Source organism: Megalopta genalis, chromosome 4, assembly GCF_051020955.1.
Source record: "Megalopta genalis isolate 19385.01 chromosome 4, iyMegGena1_principal, whole genome shotgun sequence".
Lineage (NCBI taxonomy): Eukaryota > Metazoa > Arthropoda > Insecta > Hymenoptera > Halictidae > Megalopta > Megalopta genalis.
This window is the reverse complement of record NC_135016.1, coordinates 8,985,699-9,010,928: the sequence shown is the minus strand read 5'-3', so window position 1 is coordinate 9,010,928 and position 25,230 is coordinate 8,985,699. Positions and strand designations below refer to the sequence as shown.

General features: G+C 43.4%; 1 protein-coding gene across 13 annotated transcripts in view; it reads left to right on the top strand.

Annotated features, from left to right (window-relative positions):
• Window positions 1-24,790, top strand: part of LOC117225169 (protein abrupt) — a 129,311-nt gene extending 104,521 nt beyond the window's left edge. For 9 of the 13 annotated variants that reach the window (XM_076521265.1, XM_076521266.1, XM_076521264.1 and 6 more), the window contains exon 8: window positions 4,522-17,650. In XM_076521265.1, the coding sequence (XP_076377380.1) occupies window positions 4,522-5,519 (998 nt within the window). In that variant the 3' untranslated portion in view covers window positions 5,520-17,650. Of the gene's footprint in view, window positions 1-709; window positions 3,984-4,521; window positions 17,651-17,691 lie in introns of those variants that run through there. The other 4 variants (XR_013033212.1, XM_033478601.2, XM_033478578.2 and 1 more) reach the window with 4 other exon arrangements.
• Window positions 24,791-25,230: the final 440 nt, after the last annotated feature.

The following is a 25,230-nucleotide window of genomic DNA, read 5'->3' as shown; positions in this document are numbered from 1 at the left end:
TCCCAGCTACCGTCGCAAGGGTAGAAATGAAAAGTTAGACGACGCGAAGCGCCTAACGGTGGCAGAACACGGTGGCGAACAGTTTCATTCGACTCCCGTTTCTCACGCCTCCGCCACCTTCGATCCGACCGCAGGTTCACTGTATCGCAGGTGAGGAAGCCCGCGTTCCGATCCAGACAGGAGCGGATGCTTTCGTAATAATCTGGCACGTGAGATTCAACCCCGAACACGAGTTCGAGTGCCTCGCTTCAGTATTCGATTTACGCGATGATTGCGCGGATTCCGTGCAGTCTTGTCTGCCAATTGCCCGCGATATCGAGCATACGGCGAGAGCGTGTGAGAGAGAATCCGAGAGACGGGAAGCGAGAGAGAGAGAGAGAGAGAGAGAGAAAGGAAGAGAGAAAGAGAGAGAGAGAGGGAGAGAGGGTGCGAGAAAGACAGAGAGAGAGAGAGAGAGAGAGAGAGAGAGAGACGTCTGCGCGAGAGCGAGAGGGAATGAGAGATAGAGCAATTAGCGATCCGCCAGATACCAGCAACCAGCAACCATTTGCGGGATGTAACCCCCTAGAATATTCCGCATGAGACCCGGGGGTTGGGGCAGGGGATAGGGCGCCGCGGCAGCTTGGTGTACTCTGTTTTTATTAGGGGGTTGGGGTTGGGTTTACGGTGGTGGTGGCTGGTGGTAACGTTGGTGTGGTGGTGGTTGCAGATCACGGGCTCGATGAGGCAGAGGGCGCGGCTTACCACCACCACCACAGCCATCACCAGCAACATCATCGGCATCGTCATCATCATCCACCATCCGTCCCTCCTCCTCACCATCACCATCATCAGGCGCTAAAGAAAGAGGAACAAGACCAGTCGAGCACAGGAAGCAGCGGCGGGAACGCGGCAGCCGGCAGCAACGCCGGGACCAGCAAGTACCAGAGGAGCCCCGCGGACTTCCGGCAGCAGAAGATGATGCGCGACCACCATCAGCAGCACGGTTACAGGTGTCCGCTCTGTTGTAGGACCCTGCAGGACATCAGCACGATGAGGGCCCACCTCGAGCACCACTATCCACGCGACTCGCCCACCTGTCCCGTCGCATCCTGCGCGAAAACCTTCTCCCATCCGAACAGCGTGCGCAACCACATGCGTCTGAAGCATCCCGTGCAGTGGGACCAGATCAAGACCCTCAGGTGGACCTACGTCTGATAATCAGGCGGCGAGGACACCGACGATATTACTTCACCTTCTTCTCTTGCTCCTGAACATCTGTCCTCTCGATCCTCTTCTATCGATTCTTCTCCGAAATCTTCCACCCCCTTCCCCCCTTCCATCCTTCTGGACGGTGTGTATCGATTGCACGTGACTCGATATCGTTTCTTGGACATGGTGGAGGGTGCGTTTCGTATTCCACGGAAAGGTCTCGCGTGCCAGAGCCTATAAAACCGTTTCGAAAGGTCGCGCGTCGAGGTTGTAAGTATGCAGAGAAGGGTACGGGAACGACTTTCATGGGGTCTCTCGACGGTCGAGAGAGACCGTACGCGGTCCCCTGTGGACGCTTTCCACCCGCACAAAAGCACACCACGCCCCCTTGTTCCTTCTTCTTACGCCACCCACCCGCCACCCCCTTAATCTATCCCACTGAGAAGCGCACACTTTGTAAATATTTCGGAAGATTATATTGATGAACAGAAAAGAAGGAATATATTATATAAATAAAATATAAATATTATAGAGAGAGTATATATATATTACGAAGAGATAATCTATATATATATTATTATATATAGTGAGAGAAAGAAGAGAGTTGATTTTGTATAAAAGAAAAAAGCGAAAATGATAAAACGTACGAAGCAGTATTTCCAGTAGAGCCTGAAACGAGAAAATGAAAATACGAGAAAGAGAGAATAACCGCGTAGTCACACCATAGAGATCGTGTAATAAGAGTAACGTCGACTGTAAGACTACGAGCGCGTCGGCGACGACGCGAACGGTTAGGTTATACGTATCTTACAAGAGAAAACAATGTTCCTCTAAAGCTGAGTAAGCCAGCCTTACGTTAAAGATCGTAGTATTAAGGCCGTAGATGGGAGTCGAGAGAATATAAATTATGTACGAGCGGGACGAGTAGTCGAATATTCGCGGCGGCACGAGGTGTTGCAGACGCAACCACGGCGCGCAGATGCTGCAACGCTGTGTCGAATGAATGGTCGCACCGCGTACGTGCAACGCGCGGCCTGCCGAACAGCAACTTCGCGATGCTTCCGTAATTGTTAATCGAGGAAACGCAATATTATACGTATATTTACACACATACAGTTATACAACACGCGTAGAGAAACGCATTAGGAGACGCGCGGCTGCGCTTCGAGAATCGACGGTCACGGTAGCTTTCGATTGTTTCCCGTCGATTTGGCATTTTTCTTTTTTTCTTTCGTTCTTTTTGGCAAATTTCTTACATATCGTCGAAGACTGTATCACTTAAACGCGATCGGTAAAGTTTGCTATTAAAGGGTTTCGTGCTTTCTTGATAAAAAGTTACCAAAGATAACTGTGGCTAATTGCTGATTTAATTTTACTTTTTTTTTGTAAACAAAATTCTTCATTTTGTTGAAAGATATCTGTGAATTTAAAAATTAAAAGCTTTTTACTTTCGTTTTAACGATCCCCGAGATTGTAATGGCTAATTGTGAAAACGAAGACTGACTGCTATGCAAGGGTTGATCGCCGATAGCAGACTCAATTTTTGTTTTTTCTTTACCGAATCGATCGCATCTATTGTCGAAACCGGAATAAAAACGATAACTAAAGTCATTTTAGTCGAAGCCATTTTTACTCTGAATTCAGAATAGTTTTTCTAACTTACAGTTGTATGACTTAAGTGCATTTTATATATATGTAATAATATATATAACTTTTTATATATATAATTATATATAACACATAATTAATTAATAATATATAATATATATCATTATATATATTGTTACAATTACACTTTTAACAATTTGTAAAATACAAACAAGTTTGATAACGTCAAAATTATTTTGATGAGTTGGATTCACATCCAGTCGAGTGCAAACAGTAATATCAATTATTACTATCAATGAACAGTAGTTATCAATGAAGATAGGTTGAGTATACATTTTGAGATATGTCATCGACAGAACCAATTGACATGGAGATTTTCAATAATAAAAAATAAAATTAATAAAGACGTTCCAAGTTTGAATAGAATCGATCGCTAAAAGAGGTTGCCAGAGCTGTCAGTATTACGGTATTTAATTTTGATTAAAATCAAACGAAGAATAGAAGAAATTTTATGTTACTATTTCACAAAAGATCATTTGATTCTGTATAATTTTTCAAAGAAGGAACGTTTCGGGTGCGAAAATGATTTTCGAAGCGCAGTTGCGATCGCGCGAGCGAGTGTGGATCGATCGGTCGACCCGAACAACGCCTAGCCTTATTTTTCTACAGTCTTGTGTTTCGTCAGTATTCCCTAGGTGAAGAATTCCCCCAGGCAGGTTAAGTTTTCGACACACGTGTACGATAGTTACTAGAGATACGCTGCGAATGAATACGAAAAATCTACATATATATGTATATGTATATGTATATGTATATATATATATATATATATATATATATATATATATATATATATATATATATATATTGCGTGGGCGAGTTGTTGTTCGCGCGAGTGATTAATTAAAAGAAAAGGAAAAGAACGCTAGTCCCCACGAAAATTCCGATTTCTAGAACGAAGCGAATATTTCAAACGACTGTCTCCTATTTTCTTCGAGCTAGTTTCACTGATTAAACCGCGAGATCGCCTTCGCGATCGACAGCTCGTCCCACGGACAATGTATAGAGCATCATACGCACTATTTTAGCAGACACTAGCGTTACGTAAGACTATACATACGACACACGAAATAAAGTATATACTATTTAAGTAATGCTTTGTACAATAAAAGGTATTCAGAGAACCTCGTGTTGCTCGTCTGTTCGTTCCATGGATTCACTTATGATTTTCTCTAGCCCGCCCTTTAATTAATCACCCAACGATTTATTTCGCTCGAGCGCCTTCCATTTCCAGCGACGATTGCATCCGCGACGTTGTCCCAAAATAGATACACCGTTCCCCGACCGAATCTACGTTATCCACGATTATAAATTAATTAGAACCGCGCACGCTTCGATAGCCATTATCAGTTCTTTAACTTGCCCTTTCTCGGAGAAGCCCTCGAGTTCCAAGTTCAAATTTCACGGACAGGCTGCTGATTTCTAACTTCAAATTTCACAGGGACGGTCTTGAGTTGTAACCACGAGCGTCCACGCAGAGAGACGATCCTGAAGTTCTAGCTTGAAGTATATCGCAGAGCGATGTTACGGCGCAGGGTTCCCCAAGAGAAAAACAGATTCCCTTAAACCGGCCTCCGCATTTTAATTTGACCGTCCGCCAAATCTTTCAGAAAGTACCGGATCAGCTCTCTCATCATTTCCTTTGTTTATCTTCTTTTGCAGTCGCCCGGCGCGGTTTGGACATGACGCGGGTCCGCGCGACCGATCCCCGGCCCTGCCCGAAGTGCGGGAAGATCTATCGATCGGCGCACACGTTGCGCACCCATCTGGAGGACAAGCACACGGTCTGTCCGGGCTACCGGTGCGTATTGTGCGGCACGGTGGCGAAGTCGCGGAACTCGTTGCATTCGCACATGTCGCGGCAGCACCGCGGCATCAGCACCAAGGACCTGCCGGTGCTGCCGATGCCGAGCCCGTTCGACCCCGAGCTGGCATCTCGTTTGCTGGCCAAGGCGGGTGTCAAGGTGAGTCCAGCGGAGCTGAGAGCCCGAGCGAGCCCCACTGGACCTCGAAGAGGAGACATGAGGCTGGAGATCCCCCGCGGAGGCGCGCCATCGGAAGCAGGCAGCAGCATCTGCGGCGGCGACGACCCCGAGGATCTGACGCTGCCCCTGAGCCTGAGGTACGGCTCCCCGACCCCGAACAACAACACTGTGATCACCAAAGTCAGCGGTAACAATAGCAGCAGCAGCACCAAGAACTCCACGGCGACCGCGATAGCGGCCAAGTCGATGGACACCATGATCGGCAGCCGAGAGCCGAACACGGCGCCGCTGCATCCACCTGGACACCTTCATCCGAGCCATCACAACACCAGCGCGACGGGATCCGCGATCCTGGACACCTACCTGCAGTTTATCGCCGAGAACTCTGGCCTGGCGACGATGGGGCTCAGTCCGGAGCAAGCCGCGGCCGTGGCGGCTGCTCACGCCGCCAAGATGGCGCACATGAGCGCAATGGACAAGCTGGGCGGTCGCGGGATCGAGGACTATCCTATGATAGGCAGAGACGAGGGCAGAGGACTCGGCATCGTGCACGAGGATCGGCACGACGTCCTGCAGGATAGGCATGGCGTTCTTCTGGACGAGGGAGACTCGTCCGGCGGCGAAGAGGACGACTTCAGCGAGAACGAAGAGCCGGAAATCGTGAAGGCTGAATAGGTTGACCTGGTTGCTAACCCGATGGCTAGGAGGCACCTGGCCGGATCTCTTGGGCCTGGCCCAGGGCCTCGTTCACAGCTTAAGTGAATCACGTCAAGTAACAAAGTCATCGACTACCTCAGTAGAGACATACATCTGTTTTCTTTTGTTGCGAGAGAAATACAGTTTTCCAAAGAAGAAGGAAGAGGACGACGACCACGACCATGGAGCTACGGGATAGATTGCACTCGGCGGCTTCGTCGGCCACGTCGGATCGCGTTTACACACTTTTTAACCCTGTTTTAATAAATTCCATCTGTCTACCTCAGTGAACACGATAAACGATAAGTGATAGGACAGACCAAGACGAATCTCATTGACGAAGAATAAGAAGAAGAAGAAGAAGAATAAGAAGAAAAAGAACAAGATGAAGAAGAACAAGAAGAAGAAGATGAAGACGACGGTGACGACAGAGCGTTTGCGCATCGGCTGGACTCACCGGTTCCCATGGTTCTTCGCGACGGTGTTCCCCCGTGTCTTGGGAAACACCATATAAACCGGGAAGTCAGGTGACGACCAGGGCAACTGTTTGATTCTTTTTATTTTCTAAAGGTTTAAATGAGCGGTGCCCGTCGCGGACTCGCGACGAACCCGAGAAGATATTATTATTATATTATATTATATTATTATTATTATTATTATATATGAATGTTGAGGAAGAAAATATATTGTCTAGATTTATAGCGAACAGTTAGTGTACCACGGGGCGTGTACGTGAAACACGCACGTGAAACGGGAGTCGCGTACGCCCGCATTAACGAGTAGAGAGGATACGTGTAGCGTTTAGGGTAGCGTGCCCCTTCGTGTTTTCTTTATTTCGTCGAGAAGTCGCGTGCATTTCATGCTACACTATGATTATTATATACACCATTACATTCTCGAGGGACACACGGACACACAGACACGTTTTTGAGGAAGGTTCGAGGTTTGTCTCGCGACACGCGTAGAGGCGCGTGCGCGATCAGACGGTCTCGACTATTAGGGGTTGCTGTAGGCACGTGATTAGTAATCGCCCCTCATTACGATTGTTAATTGTCTCGTTTTAGCGTAGGGATAGAGAGAAGGTGTAGTCCGAACGGATGGAATAGCGTTCGGCAACCGGCAAGACGGTCTTCGAGAAATTCGTGAATTCGGATGGAAATTTATTATTTTTATGACAATGACATGATAATGATGGTTAAATGCGTCCATCAGCGAGCCAAGTATCCACGTGTGCGGTTGGAATATCGATTATTCTCGATAGAAGCAGCGAGAGACTGAAATCTATCGCGACGCCCGAAAGAGCTCGCTTATGCAGGCGTTGAAGTCTCCGAGTCTCCGACTCTTTAGTCCCGTTTCTTTATCTTGTTTCTCGGTTAGAAACTTGTTTTTCTTGGAAAAAATTACCGGGATAATTAGCTTATTGTTTGTAGATATTGCTACGAAAAATATATTTTTCATAACTATTATAAGTTTTATTGAAAATCATAGTTCAAACATCGGTACAACAGTATCCGTACTGCTTGGACCGGAGCAAATGTCTCTTACGTGATTGCTACCTTTCTCGAAGGTAATTACACGTTTTATACTCGTAGCAGAACCCTTTTGCAATAACCTTGCAATACCAAAACCACAAATATTTTAAAATTATGTTTAATTTTCATCCGTCGAATCGATTATATAACTTTATTAGTGTTACTTTCGTGAGAATGATTCCTGTTGTAATTTCTATTTTAATTAAGAAAACTAATTCGTCCAGATGCATTCGCGGATTGTTTAATATAATGTTAAGGGAATTTGTTGTCGACTATCGCCCACGTGGAGGAAAGACCGGAGACAATGACGGCGAATTTCTCGAAGCAGATCTTTAATTGTCGTATGAAACGGTGCTCGACCGGCCCAGAGATCGAACGAATCGGATCGCGATCGACTCCTGGAATGATCGTCGATCCCGAGCGACGGCTGACGATCCGAAGTCGTTCCTCTCGTCATCCCCCCCCCCCCCCGGCCCCTTTCGTTCTTCGGCTCGAAGCTCTCGATTGATCGGGCTCGAACTGTCCCAGGGCTTGCCATGACGTCCTAGTACTTAAGTTTATCGGCCCTCGAGACACTCCGACCACGGAATTACACATTAGACGATTAGTTGCTCGTGTATTTTGACATTCGGACGACTTAAACAGGAGATACGAATTCGTTGAATCGATCATTCGAAGCGGATCTGTTCCGATCTCTTCGGAAATCATCGAATCGTAGGATCTCCGAATTATTTATGAATCTTATTCACTTCGCAGTTTCTTTCTCCATTCATCAAGTATAAAATCGAGAGCGGCGTCTCGCCTACGCGTTCTCGTTCGACGGTCGAGCTCGTAGAACCCGGCTCGATCCTCTCGATCCTAGCCCAATGGGTGTGTCTTCGAAACACGGTTCCTACTAATGATATATACACGAGCTACTTTGATTTCCATGGAATACCTTCGTAGCCTATACACGTATACAAATGAATATATATATATACATGAATATGTATATTATATGTATACATACACGTACGGAGAATACATATTATAAATTTATATTATATAGACGCGTTAGTTACGCCTAGCGACGAGGAAAGGAACAGGTTCTTAGCAATACCGTAGTGGCGCCACGCGGTTCATCGAAGGGACTCGTCCGTTCCGTTCTCTTTCCTTTCCTTTTCTTATTATTTTTTTTTCTTTTTTCGTCGGGAAATTTTCGTTTTTGCGTGCGTGAAGGGTGTGATGTGCGACAGCGAGCGAATGGTACGAGAAAAAGGGACTGTTGCGGTTGACGACTTAAAAAAAAAAGCTACGAGTTTCAGGTTTTAGACTTACTGAAAGACCGCGGGTCTCTGCGCGATACCAAAATTCCTCGAAATCGGGCGAAAGGGATCCGATTGGATGGTGGTCCACGCTGGAATAAAAAAGAACTCGTTCGCGCGCCATAAAACGCGCACGGATCCGCGGTCTACTTATTATCTAGATAAGTAGGACACTTCACAATACTCGGAGTATACTAACACCCCCGTAACTAGACTGTAAGAGCATTTTATCGAATGAACAGAGTCTCGGCGACTTTGTCGAGCTCATATCGCGTGCACGCGACGAGATACGTCCAAAATAAAAAAAAAAGCAAAATACAGAGAAAATCGTAGATCGCGAGACGGGAGGGATTAGATTAGAGTCCGAGAAATCAAAAATGGCCGAGCGTGGATCGCGCGGACGCGGGGGATCATTGGCGACGACGCGAGACAACTCACCCCTTACGCGGCGCTCCTTTCGGAGGACGATAACTTCTTGATTAGACGACGTTAGATTTTATTGGCAGTTCTTCACGAGACAATAAATAGCTGAGAAACCAGGCGGAGAAACCAATGTGTGCACATTGTCGGGAACCGGCGGGGGTGGGTTCCGGATTTTTTAAACTTTATATTGTACATATACGAAAGCCCCACTGTATACGATCGGAACACTTGTATACGAGACGCGCGGCGGTATCGTACGCGCGGCATTTTTAAACGCTTGGCGATCCAGGACGCGGCGGATCCACGGCTCGGGTATCGCGGGGATGATCGATCGAGACGCGAGTCCAGGTCTAATCGGTACAAAGGAACCACTTCTTGCCTTGAAGCTCTCTATACGTTTATCAGGCGCGGTTACGTCCGGCAAACACTGAAGATCGGCACGTTCGTCACCGGTTTCACATTCGTTACGTCCTATCGATTACTTAATTACTGTTGAGAAGAAGTGCAGACTAAAGTACGCTTTTCAGAAGCGCAATAGAACCTCTTTCAATTTCGTTGATCGAGTAATTATCAAGGTACATTGCAAGGAAACATACTGCGTGTCACAATCTCGTGAAATTTAAGTTTGTCAAATATTTGATCTGGAGAATATATGATTTAGGTATTTATCAGGGGGGAAAGAAATGAAAATAAAGAAGTAACGCTAGTAATACGATGAATTAGCGATCAGAATTTTAACCGAAAGTTGCTTCATTTCTATGATAAGTCGTGATCTTTGCAGATCGTTTTTGATCGATCTATTCGCGCTTAAAGAAAACATTCGAAAACAGTAAATAGCTTAATCAACAGAGGTTCGGATAATCGAGGTTAGAAAAATATAGGAAAAAGGTATGAAAAATTCTCTGGACAGGATGCATAAAATACGCGACTCGCATGAAGTGAATTGGGAAATTGTAGGCAGGGTGGCGAACGTGTTAGGGTAATTCGGAGTGAACAAAATCATATACACAGAGTACAAATTGATCCCGCGGTGTTGTTTCGCCGAGGAGGAGAATCTGAAAAGGGAAATCGAAGAGGGAACCACAGGTACGCAGGAGGGAAGCTAGAGAAATATCGGAAATCGGAGAACACGGTTTTCCCCCAACGTGTCCGACCAGAAATCGAACCGTTTGTTCTTGTGCCATTGTCGTGTGTGACTGTTTAGTGCCGAGGTTTTCGTTCGGTTTTCTCTCGTTTCTTCGCTCGAATGGAAGGCAGAGTGCACAGGAACTGTCTGGCCCAGATTGAAAAGTCCCATGACGATCGTCAACGATCCAATTCAGCGGTCACGTTGACGAGCAACAGTGATCTCGTCGATAGACTTTCTTCTTCTTCATCTTCTTCTCCTTCTTCTTCTCTTTCTACTTCTTCTTCTTCTTCTTCTTCTTCTTCTTCTTCTTCATCATCATCATCATAAACAACATCAGCAACGTCTTCTTTTACGGTTTTTTGTTTCGTGTTCTTTTTTAAACTATAAATAGGAGCGACAAGTCGAATTGTCGCGCGATGCGACTAACTACACACTCACACTCACACTGGACAAATGGTTCTATACACACGTAACACTGGTTATATACAGACTCGTCGAAGCTGGAGACACACACGTACACAGGTTAAGAGAGCATATAGTTTTTCGGGGGATGGCGGCGTCGACCTGGAGAACCACAGATATTCGTCCCCGAACCCTCGAGCTCCCCGAACCGCAGATCATAGTTTTCTACGACAGTATTTATATATAGCTATTATATATATATGTATACAGACAGAAGCATATATATGTATATACCGATTGTACATATATATACATGTAAAGTATTTTTACACGACGTCCCATGGAGCGACCCCGCCAACCCCCGCAGGGTCTATCCCCAGGTTAAAGTAATAGTCCGTTGAACATAGTTCGCAATAGTCACTTGGAATAAATACCACCAACTACAGTATTGCAATAGTTGTTAGAGAGACAATCGTGCGCGCGACCGGCGAACCGAGGCCGCGGCGATCGAGCTGCGATCCATCGATCCTCGACGCTCTGGAAATTTTGGAGTTTTCGTCACTTTCTACGTTCGTAATCGATTCAGTTTTCTCAGCGTACGCTGATCACTTTGTATTCGTATTTTTCTAGATATTTATTCTAAATATTTGTCACTTTCTAAAATATCTACCGATTTCACTGATTTTAGATCGACGCGATTAATTCGTTCAATTGTGTCTCGTTTATACAAATTGTCTCGTGTTCGCAAACATTGATCCTCCCGTAGAACAATCCACGAGTTTTTATATTTAAATTCTTCACCGATTGAAATGTAAAACTGTCGCTTTTCATGTTTGCTTCGGATGCGAAAATTCACTTTGTTCTGTCATCTTCATTTTAACCCTTCGCGCTTTAAGGTGTCACTAAAAAAAAGAAAAAGATGCCACTATGTAGAAATGAGTACGAAAATTCACTTTGTTCTATCGTCTTTATTTTTTAAATCTCCGTTAAGAATCTATTAAAATTAACAATTTTGATTTAAAGTTCGCTTGAAAGCTCGTTGTAATCGAAAACCATCCGCGCTTCGAGGCGCCGCTAAACATTACTACACTTGAAGAATTAACTTTGTACTTAAATGATTAACTACGCTGAATTTCAGATGCACGGAACGGAAACGTCTTGTCGAAGGGTTAAAAGTAGACCGCGATGCCGAAGAAAGAGCTTTGGTTCTTGCAAGTGCTGCGAACCGTTCCAATGCTTCATTAAGGTTCTCAGTCTAATTATAACGAATGCTGTTTCTTCCGTCCGGAACGGAACGGGATCGGTGAAGTGCTTACGAACAATCGACAATTTCCTCAGGAGCAGGATGTGTTCGGACGACGGAAGGTTGAAAAAAACTCCAAAAATTGCGGGGAATAAGTAAGATCGAAAGACGACGAGAGGATGCGAGTTGAAGGGAAAACGATCGAGCGGATAACGCACAGCAGAGCGCTCGGCGAGGAACGCAGTGCCGACAATAATAAACGGGCGTGCCCCTCAGGCTCGTAAAGGCCGAACCGTGGCGAGCACGCTCGGCTCCGCGCCGGTTTACGGTGATTATAAAAGCGGATTAACGACGCCGTAAACGCGGTAAGCCTTTTACGAATTGTCTGCGAGGATCCGGCCCGGCGTCGAGACGTTCTATATATCTCCACGTTTCTCTCTTTCACTTTTTCTCTGTTCGCCCCCGTGTCCTTGGGGAGAATGCAAATCAGCACCCCGGCCGAGGGTTGAATAGTCCCGACTTCACTATGCTCGCCGGAAATAAAAAAGTACTCGGCGATTCCCGCGAGGAAAACGACCAAGCCGAATGCCGTCGTAACCCGCGAAAAAGACTGCCCTCCCCCCCGAAGGATCTCTCACGATGAAACTCCCTGTAGACAACACCGAGCCGGGCGTTTTTGCTATGCGTTATCCTTGAACCGAGCAGGATACTGAAACGCTATCGTCGCCGTCCCGTTTACGGCGGAGCTCCTTTTACACGAATTTTTCCGGTCCCGATAAACTCCACGAGAACGGCTTCACCGAATCCGAACACGGAAATCTTCTACCAAGCGAATCCGATATAGCTACTTCTATCTCGTGAAAATCTTTAACCATATTTTAGTTGCCTTTAGTACATTTTAACACGGTCGCGATTCGTTCTACACCTTGGTTTACCTTCGTTTTTATTTTTATACAGATGCGAAGCTGGCTCGATTTTTGAGTTCGTCGTCTTATTTCACTTAACCTGGATGATTTTTTATACTTCCGGCTTACGGTACTTCGCAGAGATTTTTAAACAATTTCTAAACGCGATTCCATCACCCCTCGCACATCGTTTAGAACAGCTGTAAATTGTCGTACACTTTGGTCATTCATTTTTTATTTTTATACGGAGAGAGACGCGAAGCCGATGCAATTTTTGGTTAGTTCGATGCTGGTTCGTCTTACTTGAATTGCGTGGGTGGTTTTAAACCTCGGGCTTATGGTACTTCGTCGAAATTTTTAAATAAATTTCAGTCGCATTCTAGACATTTTTGTCGAAGCTGTATGTCGTAGTTTTTTCATTTTAATTTTGATACGCGTGTAACTATCGAGCGAATTCACGTTTCGCACGTTTCAATACAGTTGTCGCTTGTCCTACTTCATTTGCGTGGGCGATCGTAGACTTGGCACTTCGCACAGATTTGTAAATAAAGTCACATTTCGTCGGAACCATGAATTTTCACACATCGGTTATTTTACTAATTGCGACAATGCAGCAGATCCGCCGTTTTCCACGTTCTAATGCAGCTGTTTCTGATTTTAATTCATAAAACATATTCGTAGGATATCCTGTTAGAAACCGAAACAATGCGACACGACTGTTCTAAACGTAGTTCGAATGTGATTCGACCGAGTCGATTCGTGGAGTTTCCAAGGCTCGGGCGATTTTTATCGAGACCCCGAACGCGTTCGCTTAACAGAATTAACAGTTGTTCCGCCAATCGAAGCTCGCCCGGAAGTTTCGTTAATTGAGCCCGTAGGAGGATTTCGTTTAAATGGAGCTCCGGGAAACGATCGCAGCGAGCTGGCATAATCTCGGGTCGCCGGTGACCGGCACGATTTAATAACGCATTATGTAAATGTAATAACAAACTCAGGAAATCTGAAGCAGCCAGGCCGTGATACTATACTTATAGAAACTACTACCGCTACTATTTACTACGACAGGTGTGATTCTTGCGTTATATACAGGACGCATCGACGTCTGATTCTGTTTTGTTTCGTTTGTTTGTTTGTTTCTTGTTTGTTACGAGATTTTACACTGCATTGTGGCAAGGCGTGTGTGCACACCGTCGCCGTGAACGTTTCTCGCGAAACTTGTTACAGGGTCACATATCCAATCACAGGGTCACAATCGCCGCGTGAAAAAAAGAAAATCATCTCGCCCGAAGAAATCGTATCGGAACGCGTCAGCGAAATTTCTGGGAAACTTTCGATCATTTCGATCTCGACGAGATCGAATCCAGCGTCTAGAAATATTTTTAACACGTAGATGCAATCGTTCTGTGTCGATGAAGCACGATGCATTGTTATTGTAATCGCAATTAGACACTTAGGGACAATATCTTCTTACTTGTAGCGACGGGGGAACTCTGGACCATTCAGGGCTAAAGACACCGTCGCTACCCGGGTAGCTATTTAATATAGCTGACCGATTCTTTTTTTCTTTTCACAGAAAGATGTCCTCTTTTTGGTTCGGAACGATCGACAGCAAGCGCGAATTTTAATAAAAATTATTTCGGTCATTGTTCGCACGTCTGTAACGAGTTTCGCCGGAGCCGTCGTGGCCGAAGATACAAAACGGGGAATAAAAAAAAAGAAAAGAGAAATGATTGTGAAAAAAATCACCACAGCTACCTCCATGTTATTAGATATCAGTCTTCTTCTCGCGCTATACTCACGCTCATATTACCTAAATCATATGTTATTTTACGATGTTCGGCCGCGCGTCGGCAACAAAACCACGTCTCTGTAGCGAATATATATATATATTACTTATATATATATTATATATATTTAATTATGTATACACGATATTTACACATAGTCAGAGCGCGAGGTAATATAGCTTCCACGGATTATAGGTTTAAGAGTCTGCCTCCTTGCGCGGAACGGACGAGCCGGCGCGGAACACAATAACAAAATAAATATCTGCGGAAGATAAAAGGAAGAAGGATGACCGAGCGATGGAAAACAATCGATGGCGTCCGGCGGCGGGGCTTCGCGCATCCCTCAGTCTTCGACCGATGCTTAAAACATTCAATGCACCGCTCGAAATAGGCGCACGGCGGAGCGGCATAATTGATCGGCCGACCAATTAGTCGCCGGAACAAATTTTTCGGAAAACCACGGGCTTCGGAACTGGCCGCCCAACAGCTTCACGATCGGAGAAAATGATCGGCGGCAAGCTCGTCTAACGCTGAACCTACTGAGCACTCGAACGGACTTGGCGTGTCTCGTAAAAGTGATAAGTTTGAATTTATCGAAGCTTTAAGAAATGATTTGGTGGAACCCTGGCGGTTACCCTAATTTTTAAATCGAAAATTGTGAAACGGTGGTAGTGTATTGTATGCAAAAAAAAAAAGAAAGAAATGCATTAACGAGGATCAATAAGGATCTCGATGCATCTAATCGTCGCTAATTGTATACTCTGTATGAAAGTGAAATGACCGAAAATTGTTTGATCGTTATCGAAGAATTATCGGTACTTAGATTGCTATAAAAAAAAGGAGAAAAAGAATCAATTGTACAGTCGCGATTTTTACGAGAACACGTTCTTAGGTAATGAATGTGTCGAGCCTCTCGATCGGTTCTTTGCAACGTGATAGATTTTACAATGGTAAAATCAGTAGTTTTAGCGCTAGGTAGGTTCAAGGGTTAGCGTATAGTCCGCGATGGAACTATGACAATTGGCGTTCCAAGGCCCGCCGCCCTTCCACCAAACTCTCGAGCACGGCTGGTCGAAGAGGGGTGGGAGAAGTCCGAGTTCGCCGGTCAAAATACAATGGAGCTACCTCACTTAAACGCTGGAACGCGCGACAGCCGGATTATTTATGCAGACGTGTGTACGTGTTGTTGCATTTCTGTTGGTCGACAAAGTGTTAAAAAAAACCGATTCACTGCCAAGAGCGCGTCGGGCTCGTCCGTTCCGCGAGCGACAGTGCTGAATTCCAAAATCACAATGCAATACGTTGTACTTACAGTCGTTTTTACGCGTTGACTCGTCGATATATACCGGTTAGTGATTTTACTGCTGCATCGAGAGCGGGAGGAAGAGAAGGAAAGAAAGAAAGAAAGAAAGAAAGAGTGTGCGCGACTAATAGAGAGACGACGATTTGTGTGCGTGGTTGGATCGTGTGGATGCAGGTTTCAACGTGGGTGCATGTGTGCGCGAAAGAAAAATCGAGTTCGAATGGCCTCCTATTATATACGCATATATATATATATAGATTAAAAAAATATATGTATGCATACATATATATATATATATATATTATTAGAAAGTGAGAAAACAGAGAAAAAATATAAAATATACCTATCTACGTGATATTTTACAGAGAACATAATCAGGGACGCGTCGTAACTTTAGGCACGTATATATATATACGTATGTATATACATATATACAAATGTGTATATATGTATATATACATATATATGAATATATATGTACAATAAATATATATATGAATATATATGTACAATAAATATATATATATATACATATAGAGTCTTTCTAGTGATAGAAACCGTAACGACTAATTTATTTTGTAAACTCACGTCGGATCAGAGGAACACGGTCGTGTGGCGAACCATAACTATAACGAGCGTGCAATCTCGACGTACGGCGCCGCGGCTTATGCGACGCGTTCCGTCGACCGAAGCGTTTGAAATTTGCCGCGCGGAGCACACCATACAGCGCGGGAGATACGAAACGGTCTCGCCGAGCTAGGAGAGATCGATTCTGACGCGATCGCGATCGGTTTCATGACAAACGAAGGAGGAAAGGGACGAAGTTCCCTCTCGGCGACGATCTCTCGATTTTTCGCGCGCAGTTAACAGTGGACGGCGAGCCACGCGGTTCACGGATCGGTCCGCCTCGGCGCGTATCGTCACCGGCGCCATTTTCCCGTGAATCGTTTCGCGGCGAATCGGCCAGGAAATTCGCGTTTTATTGATCCCGGCGGACGAGCAATCGAACGGAAACGGGAAACCGGCGCGCGGACGACGCAAACCAAGCGGAAATACGGGGGAAAATTCTCTTTCTCACGGACTTACATACATGCATATACATACATACGTACACACACGTAGACACACGCGCGCGCGCGCACGCACGCACCCAGGTCCATGGACACTGACACACGGAATTGCGATCTCAAAGATTTTTTAAAGCGGCAGGAAAATCGTCGGCCCCGTTATTCAGACACTGGCGCACCTCGTTCTTTGATTTTTACGGTTAGAACTTTAACGTTTAAGGTGCTTCGAATATTGTTACGTTACGTTTTCTTTTTCTCTCCTCTCTCTCTCTCTCTCTCTCTCTCTCTCTCTCTCTATTTCTCTCTCTTTCTCTCTCTCTGTTTTTTTAAAATACCGTCAGTTAAGGTTAATGTTATTATATTATCATTATCATTTCATTAAGAATTTTAGCTTCGCTAGACCGAACGTCGAAAGGATGTACATCTGTCTCCTGGCAGGGAATCGAGACGAAACGTGTTTTGTTTATCACCGTTTCATTCTCCCGTTCTTTCTCACCTGTATTCGGGTCTCATTCTTTTATTTTTTTTTTATTAATCGCGCGATATTTGTATAAAAATTGTATCCCGAGATCGAAGAAGACTTTTTACGATAGAACTTTTTGGGTTTTTTTTTTCTTTCAATCTTCTTTTTCTGACTCGAGGCACCTCGCCAACGAGACAGAGAGGCAGGCAGACTTCGCGTCTTGCGGACGAGCCAGTATGGTTAGACGTTCCCCTTATTTTCCCGTTTTACGATTCCCGGCATTTTCGATCCTCACTTTTTTATTTGTAAATATCATATAGTCTATTTATCTACTATCGATCCCGTCCTAATCCAATCGGTCCTTCATCCCCTCGATCTCATCTCCGCCGTTTTCTCGCGCGGTCCTCGAACTCTCGATCTCCATTCCCCCCCTCTCCTCGCACGTACTACGTTACTACTTATGTTCTTTACGTTTTTTTTTTTTTGCCATTCTTAGCATGTAAGCCATCCAACTTGCCAATACGATTACAATAAATATGTTTAGAAAGAAGAGACCGTGTGATGCGTTTAGTTTTTACGCCCATTTGTTTCAGTTCCTTCTGTTCGCTCGAGCGTAAGTATTCCCGCCGATTTACACGGCGTCTTTTTTCCTCCCCGACGCGATTATTTGTTCTTCTCGTCCCGTTTATAATTTCCTCGTTCGACCGATCGATCGGCCCCGGAGCCGATCCGCGGAAAACTCGGGCGCAGCCACCGTCCGACCGATTGGAAAAGCCGAGCACACGCCGTACGTCGAGCCGCCGATCAAACCGCAGGAAACCAATCAGGGATCCACCGAACTGCAATCGAAGCTTCGGTCAAAGTACAAAATTACCCGTGTAACTAGATTTATATAATTAGAGCGCCGCCGGAGATCCGGAAGTTCTCGGTGTTCCGGTTTCGATTCGAACGAGAGAAAGAAACAAAAGGACGAATCAGCGCGTCAAGGATCCCAATCCGAGGATGCGATCGTTGCGGTCGCCAGTTCGAGGAGGACTAATTAATAGCAATGCTTCGTCGTGTCTTCAGGCAACGAGAAAGAGACTTCGTTCCTCGCGGCTGAATTGATCTTACGATCGTCGGAAGTATAAATCGAGGAGAAGATCCGCGCGATTTGCGATCGCGAGAGCTTACATTTTTCAGGACGAACGAATGAAGTCGGACGCGGTTTGATGCTTCCGCGAGAGAGTCTCATTGTCGGCGTCGAAGCGTCATTTATTTCGTTGAGTCTCGTTCGAATTTGTCCGTCGGAAATGCGGAAGGAGCTGCAAGCTAGCGATCGATAGATCGGACGTCAAAGTTTGATCGCGTTGTTGGAATGGCCACGGAATCTTGTCGTTTCTCATTTTAATGTAATATCGAAGATCTTCGCGGAAGTAATTGTTCTACCGTGAACTATATATCTGTGCTACGAAGTGAACGAATTTACATTTGAGAATTTATTAAGCAGGACGAGAGGTCCAGAATTACTTTAACCCTTTCAGTGCTGATTAAAATGTAAGAGTATAATAGAATCTCATTCTTGCGACTTTATGCTATATTCGTATTATACGAATGCCATTTTGATCGTACTAATTTAACTTTTATTATATTCGTGTTATAAATGGTATAATAATCATGGTAGATAGAGGAAATATCTACCCGTTTTATTATTTTGATGATTTTATGTTATGTTCGTATTATACGAATGCCATTTAGATCGCACTAATTGAACTTTTATTATATTCGCGTTATATATGATATAATAATCATGGTAGATAGAAGAAATAGCTACTCTTTCTATTGTTTTGATGATTTTATACCATATTCGTGTTAAACGAATTCCATTTAGATCGCACTAATTAAACTTTCGTTATATTCATGTTATATATGGTATAATAATCATGGTAGATAGAAGAAATATCTAATCTTTTTATTGTTTTGATGATTTTATATCATATTCGTGTTAAACGAATGCCAATTAGATCGCACTAATTAAACTTTCGTTATATTCACGTTATATATGATATAATAATCATGGTAGATAGAAGAAATATCTACTCTTTCTATTGTTTTGATGATTTTATATCATATTCGTATTATACGAATGCCATTTAGATCGCACTAATTAAACTTTCGTTATATTCATGTTATATATGATATAATAATCATGGTAGATAGAAGAAATATCTATTCATTTTATTATTTTGATGACTTTGTGTTATATTCGTATTATACGAATGCCATACAGATCAAATTATTTGTATTTATAAATCATGATATAATATAATTATAAATCATATAAGGATCACGATAGACAGAAGAACTATCAATTCTTTCTATAATTTTTATCAGATCGTATCACTCGACGTCGCATTAAATTCATGCTCCAAATCGCATAAAGATCATTCGACAAAGAATTGTCGTAAACACCGCTGACCAAACACTGAAAGGGTTAAAATCAAATAAATAGAAGCAGATCAATTTCGACTTTCCCGACAAAACGATCGTTGAAAGCTACGAGCTAATCGATGAATAATGTGTCAATTGTACGAGCCGAAGTTTCTCTGCGAAACGGCCAAGACTTCCCCGGCCGATTCAATACTGCGATCAACGGCGACGAACGTGACCAATGGCGGTCCAGCGGCGTTTATTATTTAGCGAGGCCCCAGCCGTGTCCACGAATAATGAATCGGACAGGAAATTGCCTCTGATCGGTTCGACAGCGTGAAACCGAGGCGACCGCCGCGCCGCGTTTCAGCCGGCAGAGGGAGAGGAAAATAAATGCGAGTGTCCGGCAGGATTGGCGCGCGTGCACGAGGAGAGGAGAGGAGAGGAGAGAGATAGCTCTAGCCAGATTCCTCGTGTAACGTGAATGTTAATCGCGTTCGATATGTGTGTCCACCTGATCGTGAGATTAACCGCGGCGACCGTGGAGGATAGGTGAACGATCGTAAAACCGAGCTGGATCGACGCCGTACGACGACGTAAATTATACCCTGTGTTCTTTACTGCCGTTATTTCGTTATCGCCGTCGTTACACCAAACACGCGGAACGTATCGGCTCGCTATTAGGATGATTGTGCCGCGGAAATTCCGTCATACGTGCTCAAGCGGTTTATCGGCGTTTCGAAAAATCGTTTACACTTAAACTCTTGTAATTTTCGGAGAAAAAATGGCACGCTCATCAAACTGGCCTCATTTCGAAGCTCGTTCATTATACTTTCGATGTGGATCGTTCATTTTTGCTGTAAAATTGATTGCGATACGTAGCAGACAGGAAACTGGGCAGCTGGTTCCATTAAAAAATTGTGTAAATTGAAATGTCCGTAGAAACGAAGAAAAAAATTTTCAGGGACTCAATTCTCCGCAGATTTGAAGATTGAAGCTTCCTCTTCAAAGTGGGATCTTAAAATTTGATGTACGAATTTTTTTTACTGTTTTGTGAAACGGAGACGAGGGACATGATCAGGCGTGTAAAGCTCTCATGGTGTATTTTATATTATTGAAAAAGGGATAATACATCTATCGTTCTGAGCTCGATAAAACGAATTTAAAAAATCGTACAGCAAATTTTAGGGTGTTGTTGTAAAGAGGAGGCTTCAGTCTTCAAATTCGTGGTAACCTCAGTCCCGAAAATAAATTTTTAACGCTTTTAGAGATAATTCAATTTGTAGTTTTTTTTAGGAAAAAATGTCTTCAGTTATCCAGTTGATATATTTATAACAAATTATCCGATAACGTGAGAAACTAGAAATCTCAAGCAATAAAATGTGTCGAGATTTATTGTTGTACTATTTTCTCTCGCGAAATTACAACAGTTTAAAGAATTGCTTTTTGCAGCCAGTTCAAATTCCAATGGAGCGTTCAACTTTCTGCATCTTATTTCACCTTTCTAATTACATTTTTTAATGAAGAAGACGATTATCCTTCAACGAGAATCCCACTCTAGATACGAGAACGGTTCACTTTTTCAGGATAGAGCCAGAAATAATTTCGAACCGTCAAAGGGATATAAGATTTCCTGTGAATGGCATTTTATTAAAAATATAATCCATTCTCTAATCTTTCCTAGTCGAGTTTCAATTAATATGTAAAATCGTTCATTCATTGTAACGAAATTCCATTGTATGCATCCGAGTACTTTTTCGACGCAAAACAACTGTTACTGTCTAATTAGAACAGTTTCCCTTCTCCGACGAAGCAAAAATGTTCTTTTCAGCCATAAATACATGGCACAAAAGTTTCACTGGATTTATAACTCTTTTCTCAGGGCGCAAAAGTTAAATGTCAAAAAATAACTAACCTCAGAACAAATTAAACATTTTTACAGACTCATTCAAGCCCTGGCGAAAGGTCTAAACCCAATCTCGTCGTCGCGACGAGGCAACGTACGTTCGCGACTAACGCTGAACAGTTTAATTAAACTGATTGAAATAACGAAGAGACTCTCTCGTAAGAAACTAACGAATGAACTTCTCGGCTGAAGCACGTACTGCAATAAAAATGGCGAAGGCTGTCAATAAATTCAGTCTTGACATTCTTTCAAAGCCTGACACATCGGCCACTTCTAGAGTTAACGTCGAAGCAACGCCGAAGTTTTTCTGTTCCCGATGCAGAAAGTTGAAAATTCCCTTAAACATCAGCAATGAAATCGTCGCGGGAGCAAATTTCTCGGCCGAACACGCGAGTTTTCCAGGAGAATCGCGATCGTCGCGTACTGGAATCGATCGATCCGCGACGACGCTCGTCCAGAGGGGGTCGTTTAAAGCTCGCCGAGGATCCGCGAATTCACGGTGTCGGATCGAGGATCCGTCGCTTTGGTTCGCAGAGAAAAGCTCCGCTTTAATACGGATGCGCGCGACGTTTCCATCGATTTCGACGCCGCGTATTTCACGGGATGGCAGAGCGCGAGCAAGTATTTCCTCCGCAGGAAACGAATCATCCCGAATCGTCTGAGCGTCGCGTCGCGTCGCCTCGCGGCGAGATGAAACGTCCGCCGACTGGCGACAGCAATTTTTTCTCCTGGGAACGCGTTGGCGTGTTTAGAAACCGTCTCTTTCTCTCTCTCTTTCTTTCTCTCTCTCTCTCTCTCTCTCTCTCTCTCTCTCTCTGACTCGGTCTCTCTACCTTGTCTCTCCCCCTCTCGTTAGCGTAACGAGCCGTTCACATACTAACGAAGCCGCGACGCGCGCTTTCATCGGGATCGCGCGACGGAAGCCTTTTATTATCGGCCAGCCACGGACCTTCGAGATTCAGGAGCTCGTGCGTTGCATTGCATCGCGTTGCGAGGTGCCTTTTTGCGGCCTGTTTGTACGCAAACTGCACCAGAAATTCGTCCAGGCGCTCGTTCCGGAGACTCAACCTCGTCCCCGTTCGCAGCGATTATTTCCGAGCCTGAATACACCCCGTTCAGAGCGAAAGACGGTGAAATTTATTCGACGCGAAACGGAAAATTCGTTCAATTGTTCGCAGACTGCGGATTCATGTATTCGTAAGATTTGTAGGTTGTTCAACCGGGGCTGTTGCGATTTCTTCGAGAAATGTGTGCCTAAACGGTGTCACGAAAAGTAAGCGATGACGAGTATGCTACCTTACGCTACGTACAGTTTTTCTCATGATAATTATTTATATATTTTTATTTGTTCGTTTTATTTCGACTCGGCCTCCAAATATTCAAAACATCTTGAAATTTACGAATATATTTTGGTTATAGCGAAAATTGCAATCTATACAGCAAATGTTTACGCATCACGGCTATACTCGCCGTAACGCAAAGAATTGACATTGATTCAGGATGGGAGTACACTTTAAAAACAGTTAAATGATTAAGTAGCATCGGTAGACTGCGAGCTTTATGTGTTTATGGCGAAATTGGTGCATCGAAGATGCAAGAGATAGAATTCGGAAGAATCCGTTCCAACTTGTTCGAATCAATAGAAAAAATCAATCTCTGCTTAACAATCGATCTCCAACGATCTCCATTTAGCATAAAGATCCGCGGCAATGACATCAGATCATTAAAAAGTATGACAAGCTTTTAATCTTGTTTGTCTACACGATGGAATTCTCGATGAAAGACCCATATTTCTTGATATGTTGTTTTATATAACTTTCTGACATTTTTTTGATAGCTTTCTATTAAGAAAGCACCTAATGTATTAACATTAGGAAACGAAATTTCTTTCGAAAAACAAAACGCGATTTTTACGAGAAAATCTATACAAATTTTGGCTCGTACAAAATCCGCAGTCTGATTATCTTTAGAGGTACCTTCACAGTTTAGACGATCGATAAATAGAAAGATAGAATCGTCAATAGAATACAATAAATTTTCCATAAATTTTCTTTAGCTTGTAAACAAAAATAGACAATTCTGGAAGATGAGATACGATTATTCGAGCCTTTTTATAATTATTGAGAATCGGCAACTATAAAAATGAGTCGCGAGGCTCGAGCAATCGCATCTCCTCTTCCCCAAACGTCCATTTTTATTTACAAGCTGAAGGAAAATTGGGCAGAATTTACTGTAATTACATTTCGTTCGGATTTGCAATTTTGTTAAGCGAATCTCCGAGATGTTGCATTTCGATAGAAATTCACAGTCTAATTGTTCGTACAGGTTATTTTATTGTTTAATTGTATTCAATTGCAAGCTATATCATATCTTTACAATTTCGCAAATGATTAAATCTGCGATGGAAGAATCACGTATTGTTCTCGTTTGCAACTTTTACAAGTGAAATCTACAAAATATTGCACTTACAGAATAATCTGCAGTCTAATTATCTGTAGAGGTACCTTCAGTTACCTCGCAGTTTCGATAATCGCAAATGATCGGATTCTCGACGAAATAATCACATTTATTTCTTCAGTAGCATTTCTTCTCAGTCAATCTGTATTTGCACAAAGATTCGCGGTCGAACAAAGGTACCTCCACACTTTCAATAACCGTACATTTTATTGTATTCTGTACTCTTAGGATTCGTACACCAACGGAGACACTGAAAAAGTCTGAGAATTGAGAATTCTCGCGCGAGAATCGCCGTTAGAAAATTGTCATTAGAAGGGTAGAAGAGGGTTGATTTCTCTTTGATGAGCGAAAGTAATCGAAGCCAGGACGAATGAAGTACATCAGGCGATCACAGTTCCTATATTGCTCGCTGCAAACTTAATGTAAGGCACTACCTTGTAATGTAAATGCGAGTAAAAACAAAAAAAAAAGAAAAGAAGAAATCTATCTGGTTAAGCTTCGACTATACAATAATTAAAAGTCTAGGTTATTATACATATATTGTGAACGAGAATCTACGGTATGTTAACGTAAGCTGTATTATGCATACAGGTGTGACGAGTGCGAAGTTCACTTAGGTGCGACGTTCGTTCGTATTTTGTAAACTGGACAGCACGAACACGCGAAACAATAGAATATTTTCCAGATAGTTTTCACCCCTCTTGTCATCGATATCGGATTCGTTGCCGTTTGTGGAGAAAGAGGAAATTCCATTCACAGTTGCAGCTCTGTTTATCGAATGTTGATTGATCACTGTGTACGAGTTTTTGTACTTGCGTTTTGTTGAGCGTAACCGGGTTTTTCGTGTATCCCCATAGATTGACATTGTATATACGTATGCAAGCTGTAGCGAAATCATAATAAAAAAAATTCGTAAAAGACGATGGCCTTCCATAAATCTTCTACTCTGCTACGTATATAATTTTGCTAAATTTTATAGTCTGCGATCATCGATGTTTATTTATTTAGCGTTAAGAAATCTGATCGATGAATATTTCCTAGAAAAATGGATTCGACCGGTGTTTACTGTTTTTCACGAGACATTGTTGTTCGTTCGATTTCATCTGGAATTTCGCATTTGTAATGTGAAGAGGAATTGCGCCATGTAGTGGCGAAATGCTGAAACTGTTGGGCAAATGTTATCCGGAGAGAAATGGACGCAAAGATGACTATAGTGCAATTGTTTGTAGTATTTTAATTACTTTCAAATGGTAAACAATCTATCGTAAAGTACATTAATTTTGTTTTGTAATACTTCGGTGAATACTGTCTTAAACTCTATAAGTTTCTATTTCGTAGGTGGTAAATGCATTGTCTAGAA